The sequence below is a fragment of the Neovison vison genome, chromosome 7, assembly GCF_020171115.1.
Source record: "Neovison vison isolate M4711 chromosome 7, ASM_NN_V1, whole genome shotgun sequence".
Lineage (NCBI taxonomy): Eukaryota > Metazoa > Chordata > Mammalia > Carnivora > Mustelidae > Neogale > Neogale vison.
The window spans coordinates 112,594,842-112,613,977 of record NC_058097.1 but is presented as its reverse complement, the minus strand read 5'-3'; the positions used below and the strand labels follow the sequence as shown (position 1 = coordinate 112,613,977).

Below are 19,136 nucleotides of genomic sequence, written 5' to 3'. Positions count from 1 at the left end.
CCTGCTTCTCCCTCTACCTGCTGTTCCCCCTGCAGGTGTGCTCTCTCTGTGTCATATAAATAAAATCTTTTAAAAAAAAATTAGCTCTGAGAGCACCTGGGTGGCTCTATAGGTTAAAGCCTCTGCCTTCAGTTCAGGTCATGGTCTCAGGGTCCTGGGGTCAAGCCCCACATCGAGCTCTCTGCTCAGCAGGAAGCCTGTTCCCCACCCCCCCACCGACGGCCTCTCTGCCTACTTGTGATCTCTGTCTGTCAAATAAATAAATAAAATCTTAAAAAAATATATCCGCTCTGTCTCCTGATCTTTAAACAGGTATAGCCAACTGGCTGGTTTCTTTCCCCACCTACACAGTCAACGTGTCTGAGTTAAACTCACCACCACCCCTGCTCTTCAAATTCTTCCCGCTTTACTCAACGTTTTAATAATGATAAATATAATATTAATAACAATAGCAAGCACATATATAATAAGAGCCATGTGCCAGGCACTGTGCTATGCTAATTATCATAGACACAAACACACAAGCTCCTCCCAGGAACTCATGAGGTATGAATCATTACCATACCCATTTTATAGATAAGGAGAATGAGGCACAGTGGTGGAGTGGTTTGCCCAGGATAACACATCATGCACTTGGAAGCACAATCATAGGCAGGAATTTAACCTCTGGCCTGTGCTGCCTTTTATTTGCTGCCCCTACTAGAGAGCTTAGGTTCACACCAGGTGCCCTCCTCAACCCAGCTATAGGCAAGCTTTGTCAAACCTACTTAACACATTTCTTCTTCAACCAGTTCCTCCTTTTCTGTCCTCGCTAGTCTAATTCAGAAACGCCTTCATCTGAACTTGGCTTAAATGTCACCAGGTCAGTAAGCTGTTCCTTCCCACCTACCTTAGTGTTACCCCCAAAAGCTCTGGTCCACTGTACCACCCTTTTCCATTTTCCTTTTAACCACTGCTACTGCTGGATGCTTTCTTTTTTTTTAAAGATTTTATTTATTTATTTGTCAGAGACAGAGGGAGAGAGAGCGAGTGAGCACAGGCAGACAGAGTGGCAGGCAGAGGCAGAGGGAGAAGCAGGCTCCCTGCTGAGCAAGGAGCCTGATGTGGGACTCGATCCCAGAACCCTGGGATCATGACCTGAGCCGAAGGCAGCGGCTTAACCCACTGAGCCACCCAGGCGTCCCTGCTGGATGCTTTCTTATTCACTTGTTTGTTGATACCTATTTCCACCCACTACAACGAAAGCACCATGAAAGGGGAGACAACACTTAGCCTAACATTTAGCCTGTTCATGACTGCAGCTCCCAACACCCGTAAGAGTAGCTAGCATATAGTATGTGCTCACTAAATGTATTAAATAGGGACCGGATGGATAAATTATTGTCAGGTTCCTTCCCTGTCTGCCTTCAACATGAGCCCCCTAAATCCATCTCTCCCAGTAGGACCGAAATGACTTTTCTCCCCAAGAGTCTCTGTAAGGTGACCTAGGAACCCCCATGCTCAGAATCTCTCCCTCATTTCTCCTCCTCTATAAAGAAGCCCACTCTGTCATGGCAGGCTGTGGCGTGGTGAGGCACGTACCTGCCTACCTGGGCAAAGACAAGGGCTAGTCACTCACCAGCTCCCCACCATCGGCCATGATCCGCAGTGATACTCAAGTATTTGAAGTCCCTGAACACGCCTTTCTCCCACCTCCGTGCTTATGTACCTCTTGTTCCCTCGCCTGGGAATGCTGCCCATGAACAGACTCCTACTGAGCCTGCAGCTCTCAGCGGAGCACAGCTCCTTCCGTGGAGCCTTTCTGGGTTCCTCGGCCCCCTCCTCCCTCTCCCCTGACCTCACCCCAAGTACAGTGGCTGTGCTACTTTGCAACAAATCTGGGGCCTCCGCTGAGCCTCCATTCCCTGTACTCTAACATAAAGATAGTAACAGCCCCTATATGACAGGGTTGTTGAGAGGATTCCATTTCAAAGCGTATGCAAGATTCATCGCACCCGGTTATGCACCTTAGCGTCCAAACTCTTTAGTTTTATTACTTTATACGAAATCCCGTGTCTGTTATCACATTCTATTATATCTGCGTACTTATAGGAACGTCTCACCAGGAGACAAGACGACGCTCAAGGGGAAATCCCATGCCTTCATCTCTTTATCCTTGGTGTCCACATCTGACATTTTAAGGGCGATCAATATTCTACAAGTCCTCCGTCTCTGTTTCTTCAAGGACGGCAGAGCACAGATCATTAGGAAAGTGAAATCTCATGCCATCCTCGTCATAGCAGGTATCTCTTACGAAGCACCTACTACAGACGGGGCGGCACGTTACACGGGTTATCTCATTTATTCCTCTCAAGGAAGGACTTTTACAAACGAGTAAACTGAGGCTGAGCAAAGGTGAGTAAGTTGCTTCTAAAGATGCAGGTAATAAGGAAGAAGGGAGTCAATCCTAAGTCCGTTTTGACTTCGGGGATTTCACTCTTTCTGAACACCATGATGCCCACCAGCAGTGAGCCTCCAGACATCTTTTCATTTTATTCTTTTTTAAAGATTTATTTCTTTGTTTTAGCAAAAGAGAGAGAGGGCACACACATGCACAGGAGTTGGCGGGGACGGGGAGCAGACTCCCCAATGAGCGTGGAGCCCAACACAAGGCTTGATCTCATGACCCTGAGATTATGACCTGTCCTGAAACCAAGAGTCAGATGCTCAATGGACTGAGCCACCCAGGCACCCTGAGCCGCTACACATCTTGCAGCCTGGACTCCAGCAGGCTCCCCAGCATCCTGCAGACACTTAGTAAAGGTTTGGGGCACACACACTGCATGCAGGGACAGATACATGAACCCAGGAAGCCCAGACTCGGTGCTTAGTTACACCCCAGCCCTGCCCAGGGCTCCATCCTCCTAGACGGAAACGCTTCCTGGTCAACCAGGACTGAGTTCTGTTGAAATTAACATTGTGTACATAAACCGTCCTCAGGGAAATAGCTCCTTTTTCTACAGCTCTGGCTTTGACCGTTCCTACCATTACGTGAATGTACGAAATAAAGATCTGGCAACGTGAGAAACCCTGACAGTTGGTCCGATTTGGGCTGAAACTGGTAGCTGGTGTTTTTTAAGGGTATCCCTGGCTTTACCTAGAAGCATGAATATAGATTTACTATCCCACATTTGATTACACACACACACACACACACACACACTTTGGAGAAGTTGGGTCTATTTTTTCTACTGGAAACCTGAGCTCCTGTCTCTGAGACAGTCCTCATTTCTGATTTTCTTCCTGAAATCAACTCTTCTTAACGCACACCTGCCCAGGAAATGATTGCCTCCCTGCACCCTCCTACCACCTGCCCCTATTATGGACCCAAAGCCTTTCTCCTTCAGAAATCAACACTGATGCGAATGAGGAGGAAAACTGTCAGAAGCCCTTGGGTTTGGATGCCCTATTGTGGCATCTCCTCCTTTGCCTTCGGGTGGACATTTGTTAAACTACAAGACGGGCACTAGTTTGTCTCTAAATATCCCATCTATTCTGAACCTTGTACAAGAAAAAGAAAAATCGGTGTCTTACTTAACAGCTTAAAGTGTACATCATATTGAAGATTAGAATTTTTATCTTTAAGACACAAGTAATCGATGTTCATTTTTTTTTCCCCCTTTTTTGCCTGTTCTGTGAAACTGTCCCTCGTCCTGGAACTGGTATGGAGAATTAGCGGCAACCACAGAAAAGGGTCCAGGCTACCCGCCTCCGACCTGACCATTTTCGATCCATAATACCTGCTCGGCAGCCTCCTAGGGGAGTCATGAGAATACAGGAGGTCACACAAAGGCCTCGCTCCTGTTGGAAATGCCACCACAACCAGCAGGGCGCACCGTCCATCAAATGGGGGCCCGGAGCAAGGAGCCACACCCTCGCCACTGCTGACAATCCCCCTGGGGTTTGGATCTCATGCTTGACCCAGGCCAGGAGAACACAGGCCGGCATCTGAAACGCCCCAGAGAGTCTCTTAATTGGGTAAAAACATATTAGAGGAAGGGTTAGGGGCAGAGTGTTGAGGGTTTGCTGTGAACCAAGGCTGGTGATTAATTAGCACTCCAGGGACCTGACCTGTTCTCTCCAGGAGAACCAACTGGATGCGAAGAGAAAAAAGACTTCATTCAGAATGGCCATGGTGAACGCATTCCAGTCCTGAGTTTCTGAGGCTAGGGTCTGCAGGGACCACCACGGGAAACATACTTCTGATCAGATTTTGTTTCCCGTTCTATCCAAAGTGAGCTGGTGCAAAATTATATCCACTGTCCACCAGGAAGAGTTAGGGAGCCATCAGGGGGTCGGGAGTGGGAAGGATCAGGGAAGACATCTAGAGGACTTTTCTGGGCAGAAGTTCAGACTGGAGACCTTCTGTAACATTTCATTTGTTTGAGGAAGTGGGCAGAGAAGGAGCTAGAACAGAATTTACGGCAATATACAATCCTGAAGAGCAAACAAAAGGCAGGACTCTCTCCAGTTGGCAAGCAGTCATGTCCTAGAAGAAGAGCTGAAGTTGCCTTGGGAAAAAACGTGGAGTCTACAACTCACCACCTGTTCCCTCTCTCCAAGGAAGGCCCCCAAGCAGCCTTGATAAAAGGAGTCAAGGAGCTGCCAGTCAGAATGCTGCTGGACAAGGACCAACTGGGCCAACTGAAGACACTATGACCAGAAATGGACAGGACACTTCAGGAGATGTTTGACGCCCAAGCACAGGGAAGGGAGCTGGGCCAAGGGAACTTAAGGGTCCCTGCTAATTTCGCGAGTATGATGGATGAATTCCAGAAAGCAATGGAAAGGGAGGGTAGGTCACTCAAGAGACAGACAGAACTGCCATGGGATCGTCACTGATTAAGCATCTTGACAAGAATGATTAGTCTTTGCCCCTGGCAAAGGGTATCCCTGGCTTTACCTAGAAGCATGAATATAGAAGGCCCTTTGCCTTCTATCTGCTCGATTTCGGAGTTGATAAGCTGGACTGATACTTGAGAACTAGGGTAGAACTACACAACTTTTTTAAAAGATTTTATTTATTTATTTGACAGAGAGAGACACAGTGAGAGAGGGAACACAACAGAGGGAGTGGGAGAGGGAGAAGCAGGCTCCCCATGGAGCAGGGAGCCCAATGGACCCCAGGATCCCAGGATCACGACCTGAGCTGAAGGCAGAAGCTTAGCAACTGAGCCACCCAGGCACCCCAAGAACTACACAACTTTATAATACAAAGAGATAAGTACAAGGATTCCCCAAGCCCCACGCTCTTGGCCAGAGGGGCTCCCCTTATGACACACCATGCAGCTTTTGCTAGAAGCCAAGGGATCCACTGTAATCAGAGCGTTATGCTGAGCTGGAATCCTTCTCACTAGGATCTCTTCACCTCTCGCTCTATTTCTTAGATTCTCAGGTACTTCAAGAGTGGTGTTATACTCACCGTGAACTTTCTGCTTTCCAGGCTAAGCCACTCTCCCTTCGACCGGTCCTTATAATACATTATCATCCCAACCATTCCTTCTGGATTCTTCATTTATCAGTATCTACTTCCAAAGAACTGGACATGATACACCAGTCATAATCCAAGTAGTACAGACCAGTGAGGTCATTTTCTCTTTTTAATGAGCAAGTCCGGACTTTCAAAGATAATCCTAAATCCTACATTTAGGAAACTATTCTGGGGGCGCCTGGGTGGCTCAGTCGATGAAGCCTCTGCCTTCGGCTCAGGTCATGATCTCAGGGTCCTGGGATCGAGCCCTGCATCGGGCTCTCTGCTCAAAGCGGGGAGCCTTGCTTCTCCTTGTCCCACTCCCCCTGCCTGAGCTCTATCAAATAAATAAATAAAAATTTAAAAAGAAACTATTGTAATATAGATTTTTAAGTACTAAATATAAATATATTCCTTTCCTTTCCTTTAAAAAAAAAAATTTGTCGTCTGCACCCATTGTTCCAGCTGAAATACTCAAACCAGCGTCGGTCAGCCTCAGTCTCCTCTCTCGATCCCCGCTCAGTGTCTGCCCTAAGTCTGACAACTGATGTAGAGGTACGTTCTCCTGCCTCATCCAGTGCGTTGACAAAAGCAGTAGACAGAGCGCGCCCAAAAGCAGACCACTCTGGCGTCCCAACGGAGACCTCTTTTTCCTTAGTTAACATCAGGCCAATCGCCCTTCACGGGCACCGAAGCTTCGCCTGCCCCAGCAGACCACCCCCTCCGTCCACCGCACAGGCCCTCCACGGAGCAGAGTCTGGTCCTCCCATCCTGAGTGTTTAACTTCGTCGCACCACGAACCCTCCAGCCAGCACTTCGGGGCCTCATGCTCACTGCCCCTCGCCTGTCCACCCTCCTTGACCTCTAAAACCCACAGTCCACCTCTATCCTGCTACGCTGATGTCACCTGCTGTCACACATCAGACCCGTCCGCAGCGCCTCACGCAGCCACTAACACACACCTCAAGCCAAGACCGCTCGCGCGTCTTCCCAGGATCTCGGGTTCACCACAGGCTGACCTTGCACCTAGCTGAACAGCAGAAGCCTTTAGAAGCCGTGGGTCTGCGCGGCCCCCTGTCACTTCCTGGGTGAACATCCCGTCTCTGCCCAATCTGAGCACAGAGGTCTGGCAGCCTCCTCCCTCGTCCCTCCTCCCCTTGCCCCCAGTTCTCCCCCAGTGCTAGGAGGGCGACTGGACTCCCACGTTTCAGCCCATCCCCTCCCTCCTCCCTTGGCCTTACCTTTCCTCCCGCGCTCTGGGACTCAGGAACCTGCTGGAATCATCGTCGTGGCTGCTCTGCTGGCTGCTCTGTTGGCTGCTGCAGACAGACACAGGATAGGAACCGTTACTTTCTTTCTCAACCCTGGGGGAGGTCATCTAGACAAAGAAACCATGTTACAAAATTTCAAAGATACAAGCTCCCCCATGTGACTTTAGGCAGGATGTACTGACAGGCCAGAGGCGGGAGGAATGACACAATTTGGTACAACCCCACCCATCACATCTGAGGCCTAAGAGGAAGATCCTACCGTTCACATCTGAGGCCTAAGAGGAAGATCCTACCGTTCCCTGGTTCTTCCTGGTCTACACAGTCTTGGGGAGCAAATGCCTCTAGCATTTTTTACAGTTGGGCCTCTTAATCTGTAGAGCAGAGTAACAAGCCCATTCTTCTTCAACGTCCCTGGAGACTCCAGAGGCAGGTACGGACTTGGGAGGGAGGGGGAAACTGCGGCAGGGAGAAACACTTGGTGGGGGCAGAGGCCAGAGGTCAGCAGGCGGCTTCTCTGCCTCCTGGGAAGGCAGAGCAAGGTTGATGATAAAGGCAGGATTACAGGGTAAGTCTCTCTACTCCTGAACACCCACCCCGCAGGCGAGATGATTCTAGCTAGGCCTTCAACGCCCAGAGCTCTGCTCTTTAAAACGCTTTCCTGGCAGTTATGTGGAATTCGCCCCTCTTTCATCTTACTTGAGAGGAAAAAAAAGCTGTCCAGGCACCTTATGACTACTAACTAAACACTCGATTTTTATTGTTATTCATTAACTAATCCAAGAATCTGATCAGAAGTCAATAAACTCTAGCCCTCCAGGCCAAACCTGAAGCTGCCCATTGTTTCTTTCTACTGCCCTTTGAGAACGATGTTTGTTTTTTTTAATGGCTAGGGGGAAAAGTCAAAACAAGAATAGCACCTCACAGACACAAGAGAATTGTTATGAAATTCAAACTTCAGAGTCATGAATAAAGTTTAATTGGAACATGGCCACACCCACGCATTTACATATCCTCTGGGGCTGCCCTGTCAAGGAAGAGCTAAGACAGAGAGGAATAAGCAAGTCTTGAGTTCATTAGACCTGCAAAGTCTCAAATATTTATCTGGACCCTTACAGAAAAAGCTAGCAAACCCCCTGCTTTGCAGAGAGTCTATTAATAACAAATTCCTATTACCATAAATGTCACTGTAACCCAGGCTCCAGTAGAACCCAATTGTTTCCTTGTTCTGATGGACGGCTCAGCACAAAAGAAATCACTGATCTCCAGGGACTGCATTCCTCAGATGAGACCCCCAGGTCGGCTGAAACTCTGCAGTCTGGCAGGGTGAGAGCTTGCTCCCGTCCCTGTGCGCTCTCCCCCAAAGTGGGGCGTGATTTTTTGTGGTCACACTTATAACTACACTCTTAGGCTCTGTTCTTTCAGCAAGAAGTAAACGAACTTAGAAGCAAATTTTCAAGCACATATATACACCGGAAATCAGAAGAGCACCAAACACAGACAGCTGCCAATTGCCTGGAGGAACCCAAGTGTGTACACAAGTCCTTTCTCTTTCATTTACGCCACGCAGACCACTTTTGTTCCTACTTGTTCCCCGTGGAGTGGTTCCTCCTTTTTCCTCCCCTTCGTGAGGTCTCAAAGTCTTGCCCATTAAAAACTCCTCCTCAGGGGTGCCCGGATGGCTCAGTGGGTTAGGCTTCTGCCTTCGGCTCGGGTCAAGATCTCGGGGTCCTGGGATTGAACCCCACGTCCGGCTCTCTGCTTAGCAGGGAGCCTGCTTCCCCCCCTCTCTCTGTCTGCCTCTCTGCCTACTTGTGATCTCTCTGTCAAATAAATAAATAATATCTTAAAAAAACAAACAAAACTCCTCCTCACAAAATTGTGCCACAGTGTTGTTAACCCATGGAACTTCTTACACTGGGACTAACTTGTTATAATGCATCGGGCACAGAGTCTCCTACAGAACCTGGGATTCATGTGGCACTAGGGTAAGGCCACCCACAGCTGATTAGAACTCCAATTCCAAAGCAGACCGGGCAAGCATTACGAGAGGAAAGCCGGTCTACATCACCAGCAGCGCGTGCGAGGCAGAGTGGAACAGCCAACGTCAGTCAACCAGCCCAGAGGCCCAAGATCAGCCTTACAGCCTCTTCAAAGAAGAGACTTGGTTTGATTCCATTTCTCCTGGCTCCTCCCTTCTCACCCTACCCTGTCTCTGGCAGTCACAATGCAGAGTACTAACCACTATACGATCACGGCTGTCTCTGGCAATCAAAACTTTAAGCTAATCAAGGGGCTCCCAGAATTAAATGATGATGTACCAGGGTTTCAGAAAAATAATTCTGAGTGGCTGTTCGCAAGCTGTCCCACTAGGTGGCACTGCTGACTTCCAAACCAGAACCGGAGCCATCCCTCACTTCCAAAACCCAAACTAGAAGCAACCTTCAGGTGCCCCCTTTTGGCCTGCCCCTTGCTCAGGAAGCAGTTCAGATGGTGGAGATGAAATCACCAATGGATCTCCTCCAGACAGTTTATTGGTTCTAAATCACCAAGAAACACTAATCTGCACGCACTTGACAAATATTTATGTAATGCGGTCCGTGGGCACATGTGCCAACAGGAGGCGGCATCAGGCTACGGTTTCAAGTCTAGGCTCCAGAACACACTGCCTGGGACTGAATCCAGGCTCCTCTGCGCCCACATTACCTGACCCCAAGCAAATGATTTAACGCCACTTTCCTCACCTACAAAATGGAAGGTCCATGTTAGTGGTGATAGTCCTGACCTTACAGAACTGTTGCAAAGACTAAAGAATGAACGTATGGGAAGCATGGAGAACAGTGTGTGCCGCCCATGAACTGCTGCTGTGTGTGTGTTACTGCCATTCTTGCTCTTATTTGATGTAAGGCATCATTTTGTGGGTCCTGGACCATAAAGACATGAGTCAGGGAAGGAGCCTGTGCTCACAGTGTTTACAGTCTGGAAAGGAAGAGGCAATATATTTTACATTTAAGAGTAGGAAATCAGGGGCGCCTGGGGTGGGGGTGGGGGTGCTCAGCCAGTTAAACGGCTGCCTTCGGCACAGGTCCCGTCCTAAGGTCCTTGGATTGAGTTCCACATCGAGTCCCGAATTGGGCTCCTTGCTCAGCAGGAAGCCTGCTTCTCCCTCCACCTGCTGCGCACCCCCCAACCCCCGGATTAAGAAAAATAAACAATAAGGTAGAAAATCCTAACTCTTAGAAGGAAATACTAAATGTTCCAGAAACTTAAAATACGAGGCCAGTAAGAGAAAGAAGAAAGACTGTCCTGACAATAAGGCTTTTAGTGCGGACACTTGAAATTCAGAGAGATTCAGGACAGACAGAACTGAGAAGAGAAGGCATTCTAAGAGTGCCTGGGTGGCTCACTCAGTTAAGCCTCTGTCTTTGGCTCAGGTCATGATCCCAGGGTCCTGGGATGGAGCCCTGCATTGGGCTCTCTGCTCAGCAGAGCCTGCTTCTCCCTCTGCCCCTGCTCATGTACTTGCTCACACTCTCCCCTCTCTCTCTCTTGCTCACTCTGTATCTCAAATAAATAAAAATCTTAAAAAAAAAAAAAAAAAAAAAAGGAAAGACATTCTATTTCAGCTGTTTACCAAACACTTACGTACCAGACAGGGACATAAAGGAGGCCAGAGAAGGCGCAAGTATTGGCCACACACAGCGAAGCCGCAACACTAGAAGACAGACGAGGTGCAGGGGGCAGACACTCCTCTTGGGGGCGAGCAGGGAACACGCCAGAAAGGTGACACCAGAAAAAAAGGCAGGAATCGCTGGTGGCAACAGCCCTAGGGTACACAGAACCCCTCCCTTACAGCTCCCAGGAAGGGGCTGGTCCCCTGGCCTCCCATGTTCGGAACTTGCTTTTCAACAGTCTTAAAAAGTGAGATGGCCACCCACGTACTCCTCCACTCCATCCCCGTGAGATAATGTTGTTGAGCAGAATTTCCAGAGATTCAGGGGCTGGCTCACCCTCTCGCATCAACTCTTTTTTTTTTTTTTTTAAAGATTTTATTTATTCATTTGACAGAGAGAGATCACAAGTAGGCAGAGAGGCAGGCAGAGAGAGAGAGAGGAGGAAGCAGGCTCCCCGCTGAGCAGAGAGCCCGATGCGGGACTCGATCCCAGGACCCTGAGATCATGACCTGAGCCGAAAGCAGCGGCTTAACCCACTGAGCCACCCAGGCGCCCCTCGCATCAACTCTTAAATGAGACTTTTCCTTCCCTTTTTTTTTTTTTTTTAAATTTTATTTAATTATTTGACAGAGAGGAACACAAAGAGAGGGAACACAAGCAGGGGGGAGCAGGAGAGGGAGAAGCAGGCTTCCCGCTGAGCAGGCAGCCTGACATGGGGCTTGATCCCAGGACCTGACCCAAAGGCAGATGCTTAAGGACTGAGCCATTCAGGCGCCCTTAAATGAGCCTTTTTAAATGATGCAGACCCCCCGGGAAGCTCGTTCTGCTCCCTAAATGCATCTATCCGTCGTCTGAGGTCATGAAAAATGCAACACCAGACTAGGGTATTCATGGATATGGAATGCCAGAAGGTCAAGGGCCACCTCCCCCAATCACTCCGTTTTCATGAAGACCTTGGACAGCCTGGGTGTCCATTCTGGGCTCTCCAGCTTCAAGTCAAGAAGAATTTGGAGGAAGTCCAGCAGAGGGCACTAACAGATAATAATGTCTGTTAGAAAAATCTTTTGAAAAAAAAAAACAACTCTGAGCAAGGATTTGGATCTGGGTACTAGATAACAGAAAGTCTGCTGAAAGCCTCAAGGAAGGGGCTTTGTACAGGCAATTGTTTGCTGTTCCCCCCAAGATGGCTAAAGAAGTAAATCCCTTCTACTGTAAATGCAAGCTTCACATAAAAATCACTGTATGAATTAAATTTTGAAACACTAGAGTGTGTTACTAAATAAGGTTGGGAAGCAGCGTCTTTCAATTCTGGAATATTCCAAAGGAAAACCAGCTGAAGCAAATCAGATCCGTAATCCTGGTTTTCTTCTCCACCAGCAAACAAGTACTGGGAGCTTATCCTCGAAGGTCATATTAAACCAGTAACACTGGCACAAGCTGGGAAAAATACTTTGTAATTGGAGCCAAAGCACACCTCGGAAGACAGAAAATCATAGACTATGACCAGGAAGCTCCAGGCTGGTAATTCCCATAATTCCCCTGATCGCCCTTCCTCCCCCCCAACAACCTGGGACACTTTCAGAAAGTACAGGCTGAACCCATAAGCCACCAGTAAGGTGTCCTTTTGTCCTCTGGAAAGTACAGCTTCCCTGCCAGGGAAAACTGCATTTGGTACTTTTCCTGAGTGGGTGCTTCGTACATAGAAATAGCTCTTTCTCCCCCAGACAACACTAAAAAGGTCATGGCCTCTTAACCTCCATATGGGGGGTGGGGGGGAGTGTTGAGTGATTCAGAGGATTCCAAGCAGGTATGGGGATGGGCAAGCTGTTATTTCTAGAACCTAATGGAAACCGTCCATTTACCCACACTACTGCTGTGCAGACTACTGATTGAATTTCTTTGCTTTTGGTGGTCACCAGAGCAATCTCGAGTGTTGATTTATAATAACTGGAAGCTTCAAAAGGCTCAGAGTGGCTTTGATTGATACAGATCTTTGATTAATAAAAATGGGGAAAGAAATTAGCTTAGGCCATGGACGCAGTAGAAACGGCACAACACAGACCAACCTGGTTGAGTCCTGGCTTTGTTTCTGATCTACTCTCTACTTTGGCCAAGTCCCTTCCCCTCTTCTAGCCTATGCCCCACCCCCACCTCCAAATTCTAGAGCGGTGCTGAGGATTACGTTGTGAGTAATCGCATTACAGTATATGAACTCAGGATTTAGAGTCAGAACCCCACAAGTCCTAGTCCGGACTCTGCCACTTAGCAGGATGATATGGGGTAAATTAACTTTTCTCAGTGTCAGGCATGGGTATACCGTATACCTTAAATGACGGCAGTGAGCACTAGAAACAGCAGAGATCACCACAGAACGTGTCCCAGCCAGCAGCTTTGGTGGGTCTACCATTCGTGGCGGACATCGATTGGATCCAACCTTCAGTGAGTATGGCAGATAGAGATTTTGAAACGTCCAGTGCATGGGAGGAAGAGGAGAGACACTTGCGGGAGTTCTGACAGCTGCTGACCTGAAAAAGCAGGGTCATGGATGGAAGAGAAGGCGGCTGCGTGTTCATGCTGGATTACAGCCACCTGTGAAAGGGCTTTAGCATTTACCGTTTCAGCATAAGGAGGAAAGGTGTACGGGAGAAGAGAGGCAGGTGGCAAAGCAGCCGAGGACGCAGAATAGTCTGTCATCTGGCAAATGAGTACGGGAAAGTCTAATAATAGAAAGTAAGTCAACAGATGTGATTTGGGGCATGGCCAATGGCAGCCAGCTTCGTAACCCAACGTACCTGAGTAGTCTCAGATATTACCTAGAAAACAACACTGTCCGGGTGAAGCCGGATCATTTGTCTACAAAGTTAGCAGGACGGCACCCAGGGAACGGCTCCCACAGAACCCTGCAGCAGGGTGGGAAGCGGGATCAAGTCTGAGGGATTCAGAACTGAGCTAAACATCCTTCAACTTGTTACCAACACGCGAATCCTACTCTACTGAGTTCTTTCGGCCTCTAAACATGCCCCTGGCTGTCTTCACACGTACAAAAAAAATAAGGCTCTCCCTCAACCCCTTTATTTTTCCTTCCTTTCCTCCAGGGCCATATTTTACTAAAAGACTACCTGACTCAGTGCACGCCAAACTTTCATCAAAGCCGCATCAGCACGAGCTGGGAGCTTCGTTATGCTGATTCCTTGGCCCTTTCCCCAAACTTGCCATGTCAGAGTCTGCACCTCTCCAGGAATGTGTATTTTGAATTTTTTAAGTTTACTTTTATTTATTTATTTAAGTAATCTCTATACACCCCACGTGGGGCTCGAACTCATGACCCTGAGATCAAGCGTTGCCTGCCCTTCCGACTGAGCCAGTCAGGCCGCCCCCAGGGTATGTGGGCTTTTTTAAAAGCTTCCCAGGGATGCTGGTGGGCAACCAGGATTGAGACCCACTGGATCCACACTCACTGACTTGTGAATTAGTCCACTGCCATGGGAACGGCATCCCACCCCTGTTTGCTTTCATCCACCAGGACCTCCGTTACTGAGAGGTCAAGGACAGCTGTTGTGTTCTCATCTCATTTGACCACCCAGGCAGATCTGACATTGATGATTCCTTCCATTCTCCAGACCTCACCCTTCCTGCCTTCTACAGCACCACCTTCTCCTGGTTCTTGGGTTCTGTCCTGCCTTTTTCTCCTCTCTTTGAGGAAGCTTCGTGGACTCTTCTGTTTCAACCACCCATTTAATAAATTACCAGGTACCCACCATGTGCCAGGCAACGGGCACCTCGATGCGGAGTACAGAGTAGTAAACGAAGCAGAGATTCCCATTCGCGAGTTCACGTTCAGTTGGGTTCCCTCCTCTTCCAGCTTCCTGCCAGGGGAACCTGAGTTTCGTGAACCTCTACTTATCAAAGTACTGTGCAAGAATAGTATATATTCATAGGAGATGATTTATAAACTCTCCCCAGAATCTCAGATAGGCCTGTGACCCACAGAAGAATCTCCCGCAATACCTCTCCGGGGCATCTTAGCCACACACAAGCCTTCAGTTACGATAGACTGACTGATGGCTCCCAAAGACAGCAGGGCAGGGGACTGGGCTGTCACTAGTCATGGGGGGGCTATTTAAATTTAAGTCAATTAAAAATTCAGTTCCTTAGTCATCTAGCTAGATTTCAAGCACTCAAAAACTACATGTGGCCATGTGCTTCCGTATTCGATCATGCAGATACAGAACATGCCCGTCATTACAGAAAGCTGTACCGCACAGCCCAGAGTTTCCAGACCAAATTTATCTGAGTCTATTTCCCTCTGTCCTCCGCCACCTCACCTGTTAAGCTGTTTAACTCCAGACAACTGTTTCGAGGACAGAGCAAGTTTACTAATAGAAAGCACTTAACAGGGGTGCCTGGGTGGCTCAGTAGGTTAAAGCCTCTGCCTTCAGCTCAGGTCATGATCTCAGGGTCCTGGGATCGAGCCCCACATCGGGCTCTCTGCTCAGTGGGGAGCCTGCTTCCCGGTCTCTCTCTGCCTGCCTCTCTGCCTACTTGTGATCTGTCTGTCAAATAAATAAATAAAGTCTTTAAAAAATAAATAAAGAAATAAAAATAAAGCACCTAACAGAAGGCTGGGCAAATAACAGGCCCCCAAGAAATGTTAAAAATACTATCATACAATTGCATTGGTAAGAACTCTCTGGAGTCCAACAGGAATCTCATGCTGAACACAGCCAATCCTAAATTCACCAAAAATTTTTCCCCTCTTTTGGTACCCGAAAAGTAAGGATTCATTCAAGCTTTGCGTTTAAAAGGGGGAAAAAAAAAAAAAAAACCCAAAACACAGGTCCAAAACAGCATCACTTAAACCACGTTCCAATGGAAATGGGAATCTCAGCCGCTGGGTCAGGAATTCTCCCAGTGGCACCAATGAGGGAATGGGTCACCAGGACCTCTCCCGCCCCCAAATCTGCATAAGACACCCCTCCCTCTTCCTCTCTGGGAAGGGGACCAGGCCTCAAACAACCCTCTTTTCTTTTGCTAATGATTTCTCACCTCTCCCTCCTTCCAAGGAAACCTCGCATTTCGTACAGATCCTCAGGGCTCCACTCGACTTGGTCGGTAGAATGCTGCGGATTCAGGACTGGGCTCATAAAGCCAACGCGACGGGCAGGTTCGGCTGCCCTTGCTCAGTACATATGCCGCACAAGGGAGCACTGGGTCGGAATTTAACACCAGAAAGGAACCCCCACAGCGACCTCACAGCACGTGCTAGAGATTCTCCCCCCTGATACCTCCCCGCAGTCCATCCTGCTCTCCATTCATCACTCCTCCGGCCCCTGCTGAAGGTCGGGCTCTCCTCACTCCTCGTGGGGATTACCGTAACAGGCTCCTAACTGCTTTTCCTGTTGCCAGTCTGGCCCGGGCTCCAGGCCATCCTGGACACGGATGGTCCTCCTGAAATGCAAACTAGATCCTTGCTCTTCCTTAGGCTTTAACGTCCTGCAGACTTTCCACCCTTTCGGAACCAAGTTCAAACTCCTTTGTTTGGGGGGGGGGGGGAGAAAAGAAAAGAAAAGCCCCAATGAAGCTACCTGCTCCTGGCCCAGGCCCACTCCAGCGATCCCACCTGCCCCCCTAACCCCCAAGCTCTGACGGGCGCCTCTCTGGGTCTGGTTAATATTCTTTCCTGTGCTCCCTTCTTTGTTTCACTCACCCCATCCGCAACGAGGCCTGAGGACCGGAGTTTTAGACTGCCAGCATTCCAATCTTAACTGCTCTACCTACCCAGTTTCGACCTCTATAAAATGAGGATGACAAGGGTACCTTCTTCACTGGGGCATTGTGAAAATTAATACTCAGAGAGGGATCTGGCCTTGGGCCACTCACTATTATAGCTATTACCAACCCTCGAAAGCAGCACCTTCTTAGAGAAATCTTCCTTGGCAACCTCGGTCCACAAGGGTCCTACATCACCCTACCCTTTATCACAAAAATCAGCATACTCCCTGGGATCAAGTGATTAAGGCTTCAGTTCCCTGGATCGTCCGGCACACCGTCACTTATTTAAGACTGAAGATCCTATCTTATGTTTCATTTCACAGGACACTCCTGCCACTCCAGAAAGATCTTCCGCTGGGCAAGTACTCTCAGATCCGCGCAAGTGCCACTCTCTCCGCAGATTGCCACCCAGTTCCAGATGTTCACCAGCATGGTCTAGATGCCTGTGTCGAAAGTACCCTAGGCCCTGTTCAGCACAGAAAGCACAGTCTGTGACCTCAAGGAGTTTCCAGCAGACTGTTTCCGTCCGTCGGATACCAAGTTGAAATCAACAGACGTGAACCTTCCAAAGAAAGCAGCTACTGTGAAGAAAGCTTTCTTGTTGCCAGCCCTCCTCTAACCCCACACCCCCCGCCCCGCCCTGCCTGTTAGGCTCCAATTCCCAGTGACCCAACCTGAGGAAGATGTACGTCATGCTTGAAACAGCCTCTCCATCTAAGGGGGGTGGGGCAGGAAAGCATGTAGCTCTCCAGTTAGACAGCAGGAGTACAAAGTCAACAGAAAAAGATGTTTAAGCCCAAGGCTACAAATTTTTTGTTTCTTGCTTTCTGAATTGCCTATGCGTTTCTATCAAATGTTCACGCCCGTCCTTGGCTCTCGTGAATACAGATAATCAAGCGTTGGCTGGGGGAAAAAAAATATTTTCTCTAATGCCCTGTTCTGTGATATTTTCCACAAAGAATAAAGCTTCCCTGATCTACAATAAAATTCCAGCCTTCTCATTGCACACAATTAAAATAATTAGACTTACCCCATTATATTTCTCAAACGGCTTCTGAAGAAAGGGGACAGGAGAACTTGTGCGGGTTTAAAGGTCTTTGGTCTTAAGGAACACTTTTCAACTTTGGTTCTCAAGGAACACTGCACTTTTCTCTAGTTCCCACACCCTACTACTTCCTTGGCCTCAAGCACTACTTTGCTTCACAGGCAAAACTCTTGGGCCCTCTAAAGAGAATACAAACAAATTAACCAGGTCACTTAGTGGTAAACCTCAATCAGTAGTAATGTGACCAACCAAAATGCTTCCCAGAACTTCTGACAATTGTCAAGACCCTGGGCCAGGGAGTCTCCGTCCCCACCCTCTCAGCAACCTGTGCCACCTCCCTGCCTTTAGGACATCCTTTGCTTCCTAATCCAGGAACCTTCACACTGGGGAATGAAGTAGGAACAGGCATAGATTTCTCAACCCAACGCAAGCCAGAACCCATTCTGTCCAGAGATAACCCCAAAACCTTATTTTAAAAAAATTTTAGTAGGTCACCTGAGTGGCTCAGTCAGTTAAGCATCTGCCTTCAGCTCAGGTTATGGTCTTGTGGGGGTCCTGGTATGGAGTCCTGCACGGGGCTCCCTGCTCAGCAGGGAAACTGCTTCTCACTCTGCCCCTTCCCCTGCTTGTGCCTGTGCTCTCTCTCTCTCACATAAATAAATAGAGTAATTAATTAATTAATTAATTTTATAGTCTCTACACCCAATGTGGAGCTCCAACTCAACGGACCCTGAGATCAAGAGTCACCTGCTCTCCTGACTGAGTCAGTCATTGCCAGGCAAAACCCCCCAAACCTTCTTTTTGACAGTCATCTTGATCCTTCGTCTAAACTCTTCCAAATGAGGAGTTAAAATCCCTTCTCCCCTGATTTCCTCTCACAGGGGCACGTGGAGAGACATTCCCAGGACACGCAGAAAGGCCCACACCAAGAACCTTTAAACCAAATCCACAACTATCATGTTTTGGAAGGTATCTTTCTGATGTCTAACTAAACAGCAGTCTCCCAATTAATTTGTGTATCTTTTTTTTTTTCTTTTTCTTTTTTTTTAGAGAGTGAAAGCATGGATGTGCAAGTAGGGGGTGGAGAGAAAGGGAGAGAGGGACTCCCAAGCTAGCTCCACGCTGAGCACTGACCCCGGCATGCGGCTCATTTGCTCGTTCTCATGACCCTAATATCATGATCTGAGTCGAAATCAAGAGTCGGGTGCCTAACTGACTGAACCACCCAGGTGTCTGCGTGTGTGTGTGTGTGTGTGTGTGTGTGTGTTTTAATCAAAAGTACATAACTACCGGGGCGCCTGGGTGGCTCAGTGGGTTAAGCCGCTGCCTTCGGCTCGGGTCATGATCTCAGAGTCCTGGGATCGAGTCCGCATCGGGCTCTCTGCTCAGCAGGGAGCCTGCTTCCCCCTCTCTCTCTCTGCCTGCCTCTCTGCCTACTTGTGATTTCTCTCTGTCAAATAAATAAATAAATAAATAAAATCTTTAAAAGTACATAACTACCATTCAGAACCTCAGGTCAGTGTCTAATACCATGCCTCAAACTCTCTTCAGTCACTCTTAACCTAAAACACTCTAAACAACATTTTAGGTAACTGCAAAAGCATGTTGCGTGGTTTCTACCAGACTTTCGGAAATGCTGGAAACACCTAGAGGAACCCCCTCCCTCCGAGAAACCACGGACTTCAGGAATCAATACACAAAGTGCTGTTTGCTTGACCTCTTCTTGGTCCGCCTTCTACCATTCTCTGAAAAGTTGTTGCTAGAGTTCTGCCCACCTTCTCTTCTCTACACATTCTTCCCCAACAATCTCGTCCAAATCCATGCCTTCAACAACCCACATGTTGTCCCCAACCTGGCTGTTCTACCCA

The 19,136-nt window shown here is 48.4% G+C and overlaps 1 protein-coding gene across 7 annotated transcripts in view; it reads right to left on the bottom strand.

Moving 5' to 3' along the window:
- GRAMD1B (GRAM domain containing 1B) overlaps positions 1-19,136 on the bottom strand; it is a 178,910-nt gene that overhangs the window by 122,265 nt on the left and 37,509 nt on the right. For 5 of the 7 annotated variants that reach the window (XM_044258082.1, XM_044258088.1, XM_044258076.1 and 2 more), the window contains exon 2: positions 6,751-6,828. The exons of 1 other annotated variant lie outside the window; for it this stretch is intronic. Coding sequence is in view for 4 of the 6 variants with exons in the window: in XM_044258088.1 (XP_044114023.1) it covers positions 6,751-6,828 (78 nt within the window). In the remaining 2 variants the exon portion in view is untranslated. Of the gene's footprint in view, positions 1-6,471; positions 6,493-6,750; positions 6,829-19,136 lie in introns of those variants that run through there. One more of the 7 variants, XM_044258087.1, reaches the window with a different exon arrangement.